The 16674-nt window shown below is 37.1% G+C and overlaps 1 protein-coding gene across 4 annotated transcripts in view; it reads left to right on the forward strand.

Annotated features, from left to right (window-relative positions):
• Positions 1-16674, forward strand: part of STARD13 (StAR related lipid transfer domain containing 13) — a 716694-nt gene that overhangs the window by 631267 nt on the left and 68753 nt on the right. For all 4 annotated transcript variants that reach the window (XM_020997115.2, XM_020997117.2, XM_020997119.2 and 1 more), the window contains one exon: positions 15447-15518. In XM_020997115.2, the coding sequence (XP_020852774.1) occupies positions 15447-15518 (72 nt within the window). The remainder of the gene's footprint in view (positions 1-15446; positions 15519-16674) is intronic.

Raw genomic sequence — 16674 nt, forward strand, 5'->3', positions numbered from 1 at the left:
CAAAAATTCTGGATAATCCAGATATTGCTACTTTTAAGCACTTTCCTTACAGCAACCCTATGAGATAGGAAGTACCACTATTACTGCCTTCATTTTACAAATTGGGATACTAAGGTTCTGGGAAGTTAGTTGAACTGATGATCATCACATGTCATATCATTCAAAAATATCTGACATAGGACTTGAACTCTGGACCCAACAGTCTATTCACTAACTCCCATTGACTCACTCTTTCTAAAACACAGATGGCAGACTGGTCTGCCCTTTGTATCACCAGTGCTTAGCACAGTGGTGACACATAGTAGGCACTTAATAAACACTTATTGATTGATTGATTGATACCAGTCTTCATGATCAAGTAAAAAGCACATTCAGTATGTATCAGGTTGAAGATCAGTGAGCACTAATAGTATATGAACTCTCCCACTTTGGAAATGTCTCCGAAATTCCAGTAGGAAGGAAAGAAGTAGTAACAGGACCAAGTTTTAGAGTTAACTTTGAACTTCCTGACTTTGTTAGTTTAGGACATCCCCATAGTATCATTTAAACATCGTTTTTGATATATGAGCAAACTTTTAGTTGGAATTTCCTTTTTGAAGTCTACTGAGAATTTAAATCAGAACCATATGATTCTTTCTTATCTAGATTATAAAAAAAGATAGCGTTAGGGATGTCAAATCAAAAGTACTCTGAAAAAGATTCATTAGGATGCATGTTCTGTTGGCAATCCATATTTAGAATAAGAGCCTTCAGAGAAGCTAGACGTTATTTTTATTAGGCCCATAATTATGAAAACTTGAATTGGTAAATTAAAGAGATGTTTTTTAAATGTCATAAATATTAGTGCCTTTAAATGACAACCCTGTCATTTTTAATATACCATTGAGCTCAATGAAAAATTAGTGCTTTCATTCCTTTATATCTTTAAATTCGTAGTATATAGGTTTTGCAGCCTTTTCTCCTGCAATAGGTGTTATTCAATTCATTTAGCACTTTTCATCTCCCACTAGGCAGTCCAGTGTTTTAATGGATAGAGAGTTAGACCTGGAGTCAGTAAGACCTAAGTTTAAGTCCTGACTCCAACACTTCCTAACTGTTTGAGTGACTCACTTAACTTCCCTTATCCCAGGTTCCTCATCTGTAAAATGGGTATTATAATAATACCTACTTCCCAGAATTGTCGAAGGAAATAACATAGGTAAAGTATTTTGCAAAACTCAGAAGCACTTTATAGATACTAGCTACTATTATTATTCCTAATGTACTAGGTACTATGAGTTTATGGAGCTATAAGAATGAAAAAAACAGTCCTTGCTCTCATCTATTTTGGAAGGGACTGTGTATTTATTAAGCATCTATTATGTTCCAAGTACTTTGCAAATATCTCATTTGATGCTCACAACAACCCTGTGAGATTTTTTTATTAGCCTTATTTTAAGTTAAGGAACCTGACTTGTACTAAGTCATACAGCTAGTGAGAATCTGAGGCTGGATTCAGACTCTGGTTTTCTGCCTCCAAGCCCAATATTCTATCCACTGCATCATCTAGCTGCCTCATTATTATTGGGATGCTAAGCTAAATTAGTGTAAAGGGTAAAGGAGAATTCCAGACAAAGTAATTTCTATATCATTGGAGGGAGCCTTTCAAGTGTTTTCTGAAAATTTGAGGAAGAAAAGAAGGCTTCGTGGAGAAGATGGTACCCTGAATTGAGCTTTGAAGCCAGAGAAAGCTCTCAGTTGGCCAAAATGACAAGAGAATGTGTTCTATGTAGGGATATTGGCCCTTCACAGTTCATAAAAATGGGAGAATATAGGACAAAATTGGGAATAGCTAGTCATCTAGTTTGACCAGAACATGGAGTGTTTGAAGGGTAAGAACATGAAATAAAACTGGAAAGGTAGATTGGAACCCAATTTTAGGATTCATCAAAGACTATATTACCTATAGGTAATAGGGAGCCACTGAAAGTTTTTATGCAGTGAGTGTCTAAAGCAAGCCCGATCAGGAAGATGTTTTTATTTTGGCAATTATGTAAATGATGGATTGGAAGCGGGGAGATCAATTAAGTTGTTAAATTAATCTAGGTGGGAGGTGAAAATGGTCTAAGCTAGCCTATTGGTAATGTGCTCAGAGAAAAAAGGATGGATTTTGAACCAACCAAAAAAATGTTGCTGCTTAATTACCCGACTCTATTTATTAGTAAAGGACAGAGATAGATTGGAAGTCTTATATCCACCTTGCTAGTTATGTACTCCACTTAATAACAGAGGGTACTGAGGAAGCACCCCCTTTCTAAAAGGGCTGCATTGTAGGTGTAATGTTTGTCTCATTAAATTCTGACCCCTTCCCCACATGATGCATTTCAGTGAAGTCATACTGGCATAGTATATTGGAGTTGATAACGAAAGCATGGATGCAGTTCTTTATTTATACATAGAGAAGATAAATGGATTAAATATATTAAAATAATCACCGTGTGGGGTAGGTACAACCCTCCAAACCTACTAATGCTTAACCAGTCCATCAGTATACATCAAACCCTAGACACAATGAACTTCATTATCATTTGCTCCCACCAATAGTTGGCAAGCATGCCCAGAACTATGGTGGTCGATATCCATAAGTTAAGGTAACTTAGATCCTGGGACACTTAACCTTTCAGGGCCTCAACTTTCCCATCTGTAAAATGATGAGCTTGGACCAGCTCATTGCTAAGGTTATTTCTTTCTTAATATTCTATCATTCTATGTTCCCAAGAGTATTAGCAGGTCTTTTCTTTAGATTTCAGTAGCAGTTCCACTCCTGGAAGACTTGAAAAAATTAGTTAAGTCTGACTTGTTCCTCTTTTTATACTCTTAAACCATTTCTTAAAACCCTAGAATTTTTCTGTATTTCAAGTAAATCTCTTTTTAGTAAAATTTTACGTTTTCTCTCCTGTGTTGTTTGTAAAGCAATCTTTTGTTGCCTTGAGGGTTTTCTGCATGTACTTTAAAGGCTAACTCAATCAACATAGTTAAGGCAAAGTGTGTTCTATCTTCCAAAAGTGTACCTGCCTTCCATTTGTTTTGTGTTTGAATGAGATTGGCTTTCACAGAAGTAAAGTCATATTCTTTCCCATTATTCTTTTAGCCAAACATTGTGTGCTTTTAAATGAAGGAGATTCAGTCTTTTCAGGATGTATGAATACGAGCATTAAAGTTTATGGAAACCTTTTTAAAAAGATATTTGCTATCTAACTTGGAAAATTATAGAGAATTAAAATTGTTAAGTCATTTTGATCACTGTTTTTTTCCTATTGTAGAAGTTACATACTCCATGTTTTGGAAAAATACTAACATGTTAAGAACTATCTTAATTGAAATTCTCTGATCTATATATGACTACATTTTAAGTCATGGTCTGGCTATGGAATGATACAATTTGCCCATGTTTGATAGTCTAATGCAATATCAATCATGAAAAAAAGCCATGATCCAGTGCTATGGATTTAAGAGAAGGACAAAACATCTCTAGAGGCCAGGTTTAATCTCCTCCTATCAGATAAGGATATTTTTGTTGTTTTACAACGTGTACATTTGCTTTTAAATTCTAGGGAAAAGAAGTATCTCTGTACTAGTCCACGTAATTTCAAAGTGGAAGTGGCACACAATTAGTGATCATGTAGGAATCCTATCAGGGACATTCCACTGGGCATTATAAAACTCCTAGAAAGGATTCTCTGCACTTGTTGCCTCTGACTCACATCTTAATCTTTTGCCATCTGGCTTCCAGCCCCACCGCTAGAATAAAGACTGCTCCCTCCAGTGTAGTATCATGGCCTCTTCTTAGCCAGCATCCTTCTTGGACCTCTCTCCAGCATCTAACTGTCGGTTCCACCCTCCCTCTAGACACTTCTTCCTCCCTCGGCTCCTGTGACAATTGCTGTCTCTGTTAGCCTGTCTAGCTACATGTTACTTCTTTGTCTTCTTTGTGGAATTATGAGCCCTTTCTCTCTACTCACGTAATCTCTCCCATAGTTCAGATTGTCATCACCTCTTTCCTACGCTGCTGCAATAGCCCGCAGCTGGTCTCCCGGCTTCCAGTTTCTTCTCTTTCCAGTCAATCTTTCTACAGCTGCCCAAATGATATTCCTGAAACATTGTCTGAAATGTACTCCCGCCTCATTTCTGTCTCATAGAATCCCTAGCTTCCTTAAAAGTTTAGAATGGGTACTGTCTCTGTATTCTACGAAGTCTTTCCTGATCCCAACCCAGCCCCAATTACTGGTGCTTTATTCCTTTTGAGATTATCTTATATTACTTCCCATGTTCATTGCATTCATTGACTTGTAAACACATCGTATCCCCCTTCTCTGCTAGAACCTTGACTTCGTGATGGCAGAGACTCTCCTCTTACTGTGTTATTGTGGCTTGCACATTGTAGGCATTTGATAAATGATCATTGAATTGAATAAAATGCCAGGAGCCTAATTCTATAGCAACAAAAAATAATTAAAAACTTCATTAGACATGGCAGTTCTCTCCTTGTTCATGAGAGAGATGATTGCTTCTTATAAAACCAGATCCTTGAGCCAATGCTGTGGTTGTCTTGGGCTTTTGACAGCTAAAAGTACTCTTGGACAAATGCCCTGTAAACATTTTATGTAAACCTTTCTACATTTGTGCCGGTAAATAAGGATGCTAATGATTTGGTTTTTATAACTAGCCAGCTAATAAAATTATACAGCATAAGCATTTTCTGTGGATTAAATTAAATAATGTTGTTCTTTAGTTGTGTCTGACTCTCCATGACCCCATTTGGGGTTTTCTTGGCAAAGATACTGGAGTGGTTTACCATTTCCCTCTGTAGCTCATTTTATAGATGAGGAAACTGAGGCAAGCAGGGTTAAGTGACTTGCCATGGGTCACGTAGCTATTAAGTATCTGAGGCCAGATTTGAACTCAGATCCTCTTGATTCCAGGTCTGGTACCCTATCCACTGTGCCACCTAGCTGCCTTAAATTAAAGACTTTTTTTTTTAATGAAAGCATTCCATCTGATGAGATGCCAAAGACATAATAAATAACTAAACTGGAAGCTAAATTTATGGAAAATAATGTATTCCTTTTACCATATTTCTCAAGATGTTAGAAATTGGTCTATTTGATTTTGGGAGTAGGGAGAAGTATGCTAAGGTACCATATGATCCTATTGGCCTATATATCCTTTCTAATGCTAAATACCTTTATATCAGAATAGCTTTGGGACATGAGGATGCTCAGACAACAGGTGGACTAAATCTAAACCAATAATCCTTCATAAATACAGATTGAGCATGTGTATGCCTATCTTTACGTATGATGGAGCAGCTAGGTTGTACAGTAGATAGAGTGCTGGGCCTGAAGTCGGGAAGACTCGTCTTTCTGCGATTAAATTTGTCCGCAGACACTTACTAGATGTGTGACCCTGGGCAAGTCACTTAACCCTGTTTGCCTCAGTTTCCTCATCTGTAAAATGAGCTGCAAAAGGAAATGGCAAACCACTCTAGTATCATTGCCAAGAAAACCCCAAATGGGGTTATGAAGAGTCTGCCATGACTGAAGTGACTCAACAACAACAAATTGTGGTATAAATATGTCAGCCTCATATATGATATATGTAAATATGTCAGCCTCATATGTATGTGTAAATATGTCAGCCTCATATGTATGTGTAAATATGTCAGCCTCATATGTGATGTGTGTAAATATGTCAGCCTCATATGTGATGTGTGTAAATATGTTCACAAATAATAATATATTGTTTTGGATGTTCTTGAAAGCTTTAATGGGTATAGAAAAGGATGCTATGGCAGAAATTCAGAAACCCTTGTGATAATGCACTCCAGACTGTTAGACTTGTCAAATAGCCCAACTCTGGCAATTAACTAGGGACTTCATAGATATTTGTCTCAGTGAACCACTCTAAATTTGTTTCTTTATCTTCAAAATTTGTATAATATTTTTACTACCTACCTTCACAAGGTTCTTGGGAGGAAAATGTTTTGTAAAATGCTATGTAAATGAGTTATTGTTCTACTAGACTGCAAGCTCTATGAGGACAGGACCATGTCTTATCTGAACTTTGTCCCTAGGCCTGCACAGTGTTCTGTATACAGTAGGCACTTAATAAGTATTTATTTAATTGAATAGTCATTGCTTACAGGCAGTAGTATTTACTGCATCCCAGCCCCTCAAAGCACATAATCAGGGGTATATGATGAGCCTTTTTTAGCTATCTTCTTCCTTCTACTCGAGTATGTCCCTTGTGGCTTCAGATCAAGTCCCTGTCATCCAGCCTTCTATCTCTGCTACGTGATTAGGTGTACCTGCTAAAAACTTTATTCTCCTGGTATTGGGTGGCAACTGATGACTTAGCCTTTTCAAAAAACTAGAGATGTATCTATGTAGCTTCCCAAAGAAATGCTACAAGTCGTTGATTGGAACAGTGTGTACAGAATGAACAGGAAGCTTTTGCCTCATGGAAGACATGAGTCGAAACAATCTGGTTAAAAAGTATTTCACTGGTGGAAAATGACTCTTCTGTTTCACTTTTCTTGAGGATTATTGGTTTGGGGATTTATATATTTTATTTTTCATTGCTGAGAATATTCATGTAAGACTAGGAAACTTGTTCCTAAAGAGCTCCCTTGGTTAAGCTGTCACTAGGTAATAATTTCTATCTTTGCAGGGAGTTTAGATCAGTGGGTAAAATCCCTGCCGTTTGTTTCTGGCTTCAAAGAAGTTGTCTGTTGTGGCAGGTCTGGAGAGAAAGCAATATTGGCCCCAAATGGATATAATTGTACAAATCAGAGGATGGAGAATTTAGAGCAGAAACAGAGCTTAGATATCATCTAGTTCAACCCCATTATTATACAGATATGAAAGGTAAGGCCCAGAGACATGACATGAAAAGTCTTGTGTTACAGAGATAGTAAGTTGCATTAGTGGAGATCGTGACAGTGTCTTCAGAATTCTGATACAAGTGCAGATGTTTGCATGTGGCTTCCAAGTTTTTGTTCTTTTATTTTGGAAATGCCACCTTGGAAAATAGTGACCACATTGTGAAAGAAGCCAAGTCAGTACAGTTTAAAATATTTGAAAACTGAATACAATTTCAACTAGTAAGATCATAGTGACAAACATTAGTAAAATCTTTTAAGGGTAGACATAATGATCTGAAATCTAGTGTTGCATGGGCTGCTTTTCAATATGATTTTCAGTATCTCTTCTTGTATCATTATCAATGTGAAAATGCTGTATTTTATATCTCCCAAATATAATTCATAACGGACAACATTTATATAACGCTTACATGTGCTAGAGACACTATGCTGAGTGCTTCACAGTTATCTCATGTGATCTTCACAACAACCTTGGTAGGTAGGTGCTATTATTATTATTATCCCCATTATATATATATGAGGAAACTGAGGCAAACAAAGTTTAAATGACTTCCCAGAGTCACACAGCTAGTATATTTCAGAGGATGAGGGTCCTGGTCAAGTTATTAAACAGTACATAGTCTGATCCCTAAGACAGATGAATAGCCCACTGGACTGCATTGGTGAAGAGAATTTCCACAGTGGGTTCAGGTGTTTTGCACATTAAGATCACAGGTAGGGGCAGCAAGGTGGCACAGTGGATAGAGCACTGGCCCTGGGATCAGGAGATCCTGAGTTCAAATCTGGCCTTAGACACTTACTAGCTGTGTGACCCTGAGCAAGTCATTTAACCCAAATTGCTCCTCCCCCCCCAAAATGACAAGTCCAAACCAAAACAAAGTGAGTTCCATAGATACTGTATACATTGAGATAAGCCTCTGCATTTTATCTAACATGTTTTTAAAAATTATATTTTAATTCCTTAATTTTAAAAAGATGCTCTAACTTCAAGTAGATTGAAAGGAGTTGTATTATTTATATATGACATGGGATCAGAATGATAAAGAGAGTACCTTTTTAGACCAGAAAGAATTTTGAGGGTAACTTATATTTATGGATACTAGTGAGAGGCAGCATGGTATAGTAGGTATAGAGCTGACCTCAATCAGGAATGCCTGCCTTCAAATCTTGATAGATAGAGAGCTGGGCTTGGAGTCGGGAAGACCTGAGTTTAGTTCCTGCCTCAAAATCCTTACTAGCTGTGACACCTTAGGCAAATCTCCTAACCTTTTAGCCCTCTGAGCAACTCTCTGAGCCTATAAGTTGCAATTCCCTGCATTGACAGAGAATTAGAGCTTCCTATAGCAGTGAAATCACAAGCCCAGCCCCTATCTGTATGTAATAATCATAATGGTGATTACATATTTCACTTGACTTTGGTATATAGCCATTCATGGAATTAATAGATATCTAGGTAGCAGTGATAAGCAATACCAAACCAGTGTGTGACCACAGGGAAAAAAAACTCCATGAAGCAGAAGTAATAACAACTAACATTTATGTAGCACCGATTATGTACCAGGCATGATGCTAAGCGCTTTATAATTATTATCTCATTTGATCCTCACAACAGCCCTGGGAGGCAGGTGCCATTAGAGGTTTGTTGTTTAATCATTTTGGGGAAATTCCATCTGAAGACAAAGAAGCAGTTATTCACATTAAATAGTCTGTTAATTTATATGACTGAGTTAACGTAATTATCCTCAACCAACAGCTATGGGCCTGTTGAAATTTTAATATTCTTTATTCACCTCAATAATGATAATTGTGACTACTGTAGACATCTTGTGGGGTTTAATTCATCCTATATCAGTACCAGTGAGAGCTTTCAAAAATGGTATGCCCACAGATGTAACTGATTTGAATTTAAAAAAAAGAAACATTCAAACTATCTTTTCTGAACTATGCTGAAATACAAAAGACACAGGAAGCAGAATTGACAGCACGCAGACAAGAGTGTTCTTGGTAGTAAGAAAGCCTTGAGATCAGCTTGCTGTGATGCACCATGAGACATGATAAATGAGTTGGAAAATACAAGGTTAGAGCATTCTACTAATCTAAAAGAACCAAGGTCATCAGTTAGATCCCTGTGAGAATCAGTTAACTTTGATCTATTCTTGGGCCACCTCCTGCCTCTTTGCCAGCTATTCAGCAAATTATGTGACCTTGTTAGTCCATGTGGTCACTGTGAATCCTTCAATATTACCAGTAAATGAACTCTAATTACATATACTATTACTGGCCAAAAGCAGCATCCCAGAGGGCAGTATTATTTAGAATAAAGACGCCGGTAGCAGTCATGCTGTCACCTGTTATAATTTTCTGTACATCCTCCAAACTGATTTACCAGAAATAATTTAACTTAAAGGCCCAATACCAAAAGAGGAGACCCCTGAATCTTTTACAAAGAAAAAAGAGACCCACTTTTGATGACTACTGAGATGTAAATTCGTTTATTCAGCTGATTCCTAATATGAGGTCAATCTATAAATATTTACTTGAATACCTACTATTTATATAACAGCATGTTTCTGAGATGTTTACTGTGCTCAAGGAATGTAGGGATTATGTTAGAGCTGGAAGAGGTCATGGCAGTCATATAGGCCAACATCCTCTTTTTTGGGGAAACTGAGGCCAGAGAGGTTAAATGTCTTTCCCAAAGCAGTATAGGTAACAAGTAGCAGAATTCTGATTTCAGGTTGGACCTCTGCCTCCAAATTCAGCATTTTTTTTTAGTTGATGAAATAAGACTCATCGATACCCAAAATAACTAACAATATAAGGCAGTAAATTATTAATTCCAAGAGTATGAATAGTGAAGGGTTTTATGTTCATTCCATATGAGAATTGACAGAAGGAAATGGGAATGATTACTCTGGGGAAGAGAAGACTTAGAGGAAGTAAAAGCTGTCTTCAAATATTTGAAAGGCTGTCACATGGAAGATCCAGTAGAAAGAATGCTGAATTTGTAGATTAAGATGCTTATGGGATAGTCAGCTTGCAGTGTCTAGTTGGTAGTTGAAGATTTACAACTTGAACACAGAAGAGAAACTAGGGCTGAATGTATAGGTCTAGGAGACATCTGCTTAGAAATGATTAAGCTCATTCCATATTCTTTTAATCCTCTAATCTTGGAGAGCTTTTTAATCTTCCAAATGTATTTTGTTATCATTTTTGTTCACTCAATTGATAGTCATTGGACTATTAGCACTGCATTATTATATTGGTATATTCCAGTTGAGGATGCTGAGTTTATTTAGGTCTTTTAAAGAAAATTCCTAGGTCCTGTATGTCTCTGTAGGTTAATTTCTGTAAATTTAATACTGTTTTTGTTTTTAACTTAAATTGAATTTCTCTTGTCACTTCCTCTTGAATTTTGTTAGCAGTTATGTTGGATTATTTGTGAAAAATAGCTGGCTTTTACAGTGCTTTTGAAGTATATAAAGCAACTTCTCCCTGCATGTGGTAAAATGCAAGTATTATATTTACTCCCATTTTACAAATGAGGAAACTGAGGGTCAAAAAGATGATGTGAATTAACCAGTTTCACATTGTTAGTAGGTATGGAAAATAGGACTCAAATCTGGCACTTTTGAATCTAAGACCAGTCCACTTTCTATTAGCTACTTGTCTAGTTAGGTGGGTTTTTTTTTCTTAATTAGAAGATCTTTGCTATGTAGCATTTTGTTCAAGGTTTAATAGCTTAAAACTGCACTGACTTTTGTAATGCCCAGTGCATACATGTATAGATATTATGTATATATATTCTGTAATTACACATGCATATATGTTTCTTATATCACAAATTTGTATATGTATGTATTTCTACCTGTATATTTGTTATTTAGTCATTTCAGTCATGTTGACTCTTTGTGACCCCATTTGGGATTTTCTTGACAAAGATACTAGAGTTATTTGCCTTTTCCTTCCTCAGTTCATTTGACAGATGAGGAAACCTAAGCAAACAGGGTTAGATGACTTGCCCAGGGTCACACAGCTAGGAAGTGTCTGAGGCCAGATTTAAACTCCAGAAGAGGAGTCTGCCTTTCAATCTAGCACTCTATCTACTGTGCCACCCAATTGCCCTATATAGAGAGAGACATACATGATATATACATACACACATACGTATATACAGCAGCCCCACTATATAACACATGTATATCTGAAAGGAAATAAAACAGCCTTTCTTATAAAAATCTGGTTTGTGGTATTTTTTTTAAGTTTTGATTAGATTTTTCTCTTCGCTATTTCATCTGAATTAGTGAGTTTCTACTATTCTACATGCTCTTGAGTTATATTTTAATTTTTCTCTTGATATTCTGGATTCCTATTAGTAACACATACTGAACGATATTTAAAAATCAGGCTACATTATAAATTGCTTACTTAAACTACAAGTAACCATTCTTGTGAGGTGAAAAAAATGTTAAGAAAGCCAGAGTATTATCTGAGGTTTTTATTTCCAAGATTCTATGATCTTCTCATGAATATAATGGAATAAACAAATCCAAATGCCCAGCCCCTGAAGACTACATCAGACAGACACAACATAAGGCAGCAGCTGTCTCTCACAGTGTTCAGAGTCAGACTTTATGCCTCGTATGTGGAGCTCAACATCACATTCCCAGTGAACAGATGAGGAAACTGTGTCACAGAAGGGTTTGGTTGCTTTCCTTACAACTAGAAAGCAAGGAGCAGAGCAGCAGCTAGAATGTAAAACTGAGCCAATTCTGCGAAATTCATCGGGGAACAAAATCAAATCGTCTGTAGGATGTTGTGCTGAGAAGCTAAGCATTTCATTTTTCAATCGGTCATGACCCAGCATCAATGGAACTTAACCCATCTTCTTTCTTCATTAATTTCTTTGCTTATTCTGTGGAGCCACTCCTTTTCAGCAGAAGAGAGGTCAAGTGAAAGTAGAGTTCTCAGAAGTTCAGTGTTTTATCAAGGGCAAACATTTGATCCTTCCCACTTCTTCCCCCTTTCCCATAAGTCTTATGGTCTGTGGTAGATATCATTTATTTAATGAAGCTGCTGATGATAGGGGCCTGTGGTTGAAGCCTCAAGGTGGAGGAGTACAACAGATATTAGGAGAGCAGCAAAATCCATATAAGGAATACTTTTCCTTCTCTTCCCCAGGGGAAATTCCAGTTGCTCAGAGGGAAGTGAAGTATTCCTCCAGAGTAGTGAGTTTAGTGTTATGAGGTCCTAGGCTCAAATAAATGAAACTGGTTCCAGCAAAGCAAAGCATGAACCAAGGTTGACATATGTGTGGTTTCAGAGTGCCACACTGTATTTAGCTTCTAGCAGTAAGCTCTCAGGAGCAGAAGTGCTGAGTAGCTTTTTTTTGTCATGCCACTTTGGCTGCCACAGAGACAGCTGTGTGTGCTATAAAGAGGGAACAAATAAAACTGTCAAAATGTGATCTTTAATAGCTCTTAAAATATTTTATATATTGTGCTAGCTACTTAGTGTACAATAAAAAAATAAGAATTTTTCAAGTTATTCTCCTGAAATGTCATTTGAAATGCTGATACTGGTAGCAATATCATCTTCTTTTTAACCCCCGAATTTGTTTTGCTAACCTAGGATGATACACCCTTAAAAACAGTATTAATTCAGATATTATTGGGAGCTATTGTAAATGGTTACATAATCAGAAGGGATGGCAGGGCTTTTTCCAACTCAAGTTCATAGTCCACAGTCAAATTTGATAGTGGCTGATTATGTTGAATTATTATGGTTGTGTCACTAATTATTAAGAAAACAGTTTATTACTCTCTTAAGTTGAATTATCAAGGTATTATGGCTTATCTAAAATGTATGTCACTAGCCAGCTGGGGTGCTTGGTTTAAAAGCCTCTTTTGAAGTTCAGAGGGAAACACAGACAAGCAGGAAACATTTGAAAGTAATGTTGAATTTATTATATACTTTTTTAAAAAAACAAGCAGTATGTAATAGTGATTTGTGGTTTCTAATATAGTCCTCTTTTTCTGTTGTGCTTTGCCTATGGAAATGTTCTCTGTTAAATTCAGAACAAAATAAAATTTTTAATTAAAAAATTTGAGAGCTACTTTTCTATCAGGAGCTTAGTGAAGCAAGGCCGTGCAGCATAATGAAGTGATGTGGAGTCCAAGAGCCCAAATCCAAAGCCCAGCTCTATCACTTATTTCCTATATGACCCTGGGCAAACACCTGACCTTATTGAGCCCGAGTTTCTTCATCTAAAAAGGTGTGGGTTAGACTAGATGACATCTGAAACCTCTTGTGGTTCTAAATCTGTGATCTCCCAAAGTACAGTGATCTGCCTAGCTATCTTTACCTGGCCCTCCCTTGACCCCATATGCCTTCCCATTCCTTAATCTTCCCTAGGAAAAGTTTCCTTTCATTTCTGGATAATAGTCTTTTCTTTCCTTCTGCTCCCTTGTCTGTTTGGAACCTTTCTTTGTTCTATTCAGGCCACTGCCTTTCCCTTTTCAGTCTCTTTTAAGCCTATGGGACTTTGCCTATCTGGACCTCATTTTCCCCCACTCTAAAATTAGGGGTTTAGACTAGATGGTCTCCAAGATCCCTCCCAAATCTAGATCTCTAGTTCTATGATCCTGTCTCTGTCATAAATCCTGTTGCCTAACAGCAAAAGGGAAAATATCTTTACCTTTCAACACAGTCTTCTGGCTCTATCTCAGACATGGTGACCTTCTCTTAAGTTCAGGACATGTTAAGAAATTGAACAGTTATTTCCTCATTACCACCTCCTCAGTTATATTTTTAAAAAATTCAAATTTAAGTGACTAAGAAGTGAATCATCAACCCCTTCCCCTCCATGAGTTACAATCAGATTGTGCATTTCCTGCAATTCTTTTCAAATATTTGTGTGTAGTAATCAAAGTGAAATCCCTTTTTCCTCTTTCAAAGATACAAAAGCAGTTGAGGAAATGGAGAGTTGGTTTAATTGACTTACTCAGGATAGCCAGCTACCCTGGTCTTCTGGCACCATACTCAGCACTAGATCCCCTAAAATCCTACTACTTCTCTCATAAAACTTGTTGCTTTGAGGCAGAGACCTTCACAGGCTACATACATCCTTGAATTGGCCATTCTTCTTTCACAGATTCAGCCTGGCTCTAGCTAGATCAGAGAGGCTATGGATGTGAGTTACCCTGAACTTTGATGATTTCTATCTGGGCTTTTCCCAGTAAGGGTCAGTATCAGCCCTTTATTTTGTTTGTTTAACATATTCTAAATAACTCTGTCAGGTTGAAATAGAGTGCTGTACAGATATCTCTACCTTTCAACACAGACACACTGTCTTACGTAAGGGTTTGTCATTTTTTTTTTTAAGCAGCAGTCCCAAGGACCTTGTGTACTCTCTGGCTTATGACTGTAGAGAAAAACTAACGTCAAAGTGCATGCAAGTACAGTGATCTGACAGTGATTCATCCAAGCATTGGAGGAAGGGGACTTGTTATAGGACTGTTATAATTCGCTGTCTAATCTTGTTTGGAAAAAATGGGCTTTGATGGATGAATTTTTGTTCGTTTACATTTGTATTTATCTAACAGGATTGTGGTTAGGAAATGATCCAGGATTCAGGAGGTCAAAAAGTGCCCTATTTCACATACTGAAGTATTCTGTTATTTCACAAGACAGTTTCTCTAGGCAGGTGGTTCAATGATCATTTAGTATGTCAGTGCTGAAAATGGTCACCAGAAAGACAGATTGTGGGGCTGGTAGCCACTCTAAGCTTTTCTGTTGACTCAGGATGGGGCCCTGTATAGTGTGCTTTTCTAGTGCATGGGGGGAAATGCTGCATCTTTTTCATGTGCTTATCTAATCCCCATATCGTTATAATGTGTTTTGAGCAAGTGAACAGTAACAGTAATGCCAATGAATATGATGCCAACTTGAATTTCTGTAGCACCTTTATTCCTGAGAACTCAAAGTACTTTCACATAGATTATCTGCTTTTATCCTCTCAATATCCCTAGGAATAAAGAAACAAAGAAAGGAGGGAGAGACAAAGTATCATTATCTCTAGTTTTCAGGTTCAAAGCTTCCTTTTTTTTAAAAATAGTTCTAGCACAGAGAGACAGTATCTTACATTGTAATAGTAATACATTTCTTCATACTCAGTCTTCCTGAGTCTCTGGTGTTTGTATAAATACCACATTTTGTCCTACTGGTGGAGACCCAGCTTTTGTGTTCTTAAGAGTCTATTTTGTTGTCTTTATATGCTCAAAATATTTGTGGACATTATAATAGGCTTCTTAAAACAATTCATGATATGAGCTCATTCCTTACCCATCTCTGTACCCAGTTATTTGCTTTCACTCTACAGTTTACTGGGGAATCATTTGCATAATTGTGTTAATAATAGGTATACTAATAACTTATTGTCCTCTTTCCTTCAATGAAGAAAATTTTGTGAAACTTTGTGATTTTTTGATTCATATATTCTGTGTGGTTTTTTTCCACCCTCCAGAAATTGAAGCAAAGGAGGCATGTGACTGGTTACGGGCTGCTGGATTTCCACAATATGCTCAACTTTATGAGGGTATGTTTACATTCTTCATTTCTCATTAAGAGGGAATAAATTTGGACTAAGGTAGTGTCAATGCCCTAAGATTCCTTTTGTCTTTCAACTATTTCCTCAGTCCTTCTTAGGATCCCAAGTCTAGGACAGGAAGGGTCCTCTGAGGCCATCTAATCAAATCCCCTTCTTTGATAGATAATGAAACTGAGGCCTGGGGAAGTAAATTATTCATCCAAGGTCACACAGCTATTATTAGTGGAAAGTTTTGAACTCGAGTCCTCTGAATGCAGAACTTTCTGCTATGCTGCCTCCTTTAGTGGTTATGGCACAGAATATAGAGTCAAGGAGATCTGAGTTCAAATCCTTTCTCAGACATTTACTATCTGTGTGACTTGGGCAAGTCACTTAACCTTTCTCAGCCTCAGTTTCTACATGTGTAAAATGAGATTAATAATAGCACCAAATTCAGAGGGTTGTTGTGAGAGTCAAATGAGATAATAAAGCCCTTTGCAAACCTTAAAGTGCTATATAAATGGTAGCTATTGTTAATATCTTATGCCATAAGGTTTTTGTATAGAAATGCAAAAACTATTGTAGTTTAGGGAAAATAATCTCTTCTTCCTTTGCTTTCTTTTCTTCTTGCTGTCCACCAGTTCCAGCATCTCTTTACCATGGGCCCCAAGTCTATATTCTCTCTGTAGTCATCTCTCCGTAGTATCTTTAATTTCCTCTTCTTCCCTATTCTTGCCTTGTCAGGAAGCCCCAAAAATTGGTTTAACATTTTTATGCTATGGTAAGTTTCCTAGAAATCACGTCAGAGTATGTCTATATATCTTCTCTAATGTGGGGGGAAAATACCTCGATAAACTTTTTGGATCAAATGTTTTAAGTGTCAGCCCACGGAACGCTTCCTTTTTATTGACTTGAACTGATGTACAAGTTAATAAAATGAACGACCCATCTTTAAAATTGTGTCAAAGCTCACCAACTATAGTTAATGCTACTGGAACATTTGTATTTATAAATAATGTCATCTTTCTTTCACCAGTTCTACACATTTATCTCCTTGGGTGATATGTAGGGACTGAGGAATAGAAAAAGTGAGTCAAATCAAGCCCTTGCTGATTTACTGACTTGTGGCAAGACACTTACCATCTCTGTGCCCCACTTTCTTCTA

This window comes from Phascolarctos cinereus, unplaced genomic scaffold, assembly GCF_003287225.1.
Source record: "Phascolarctos cinereus isolate Bilbo 61053 unplaced genomic scaffold, phaCin_HiC Scaffold_726;HRSCAF=1367, whole genome shotgun sequence".
NCBI lineage: Eukaryota > Metazoa > Chordata > Mammalia > Diprotodontia > Phascolarctidae > Phascolarctos > Phascolarctos cinereus.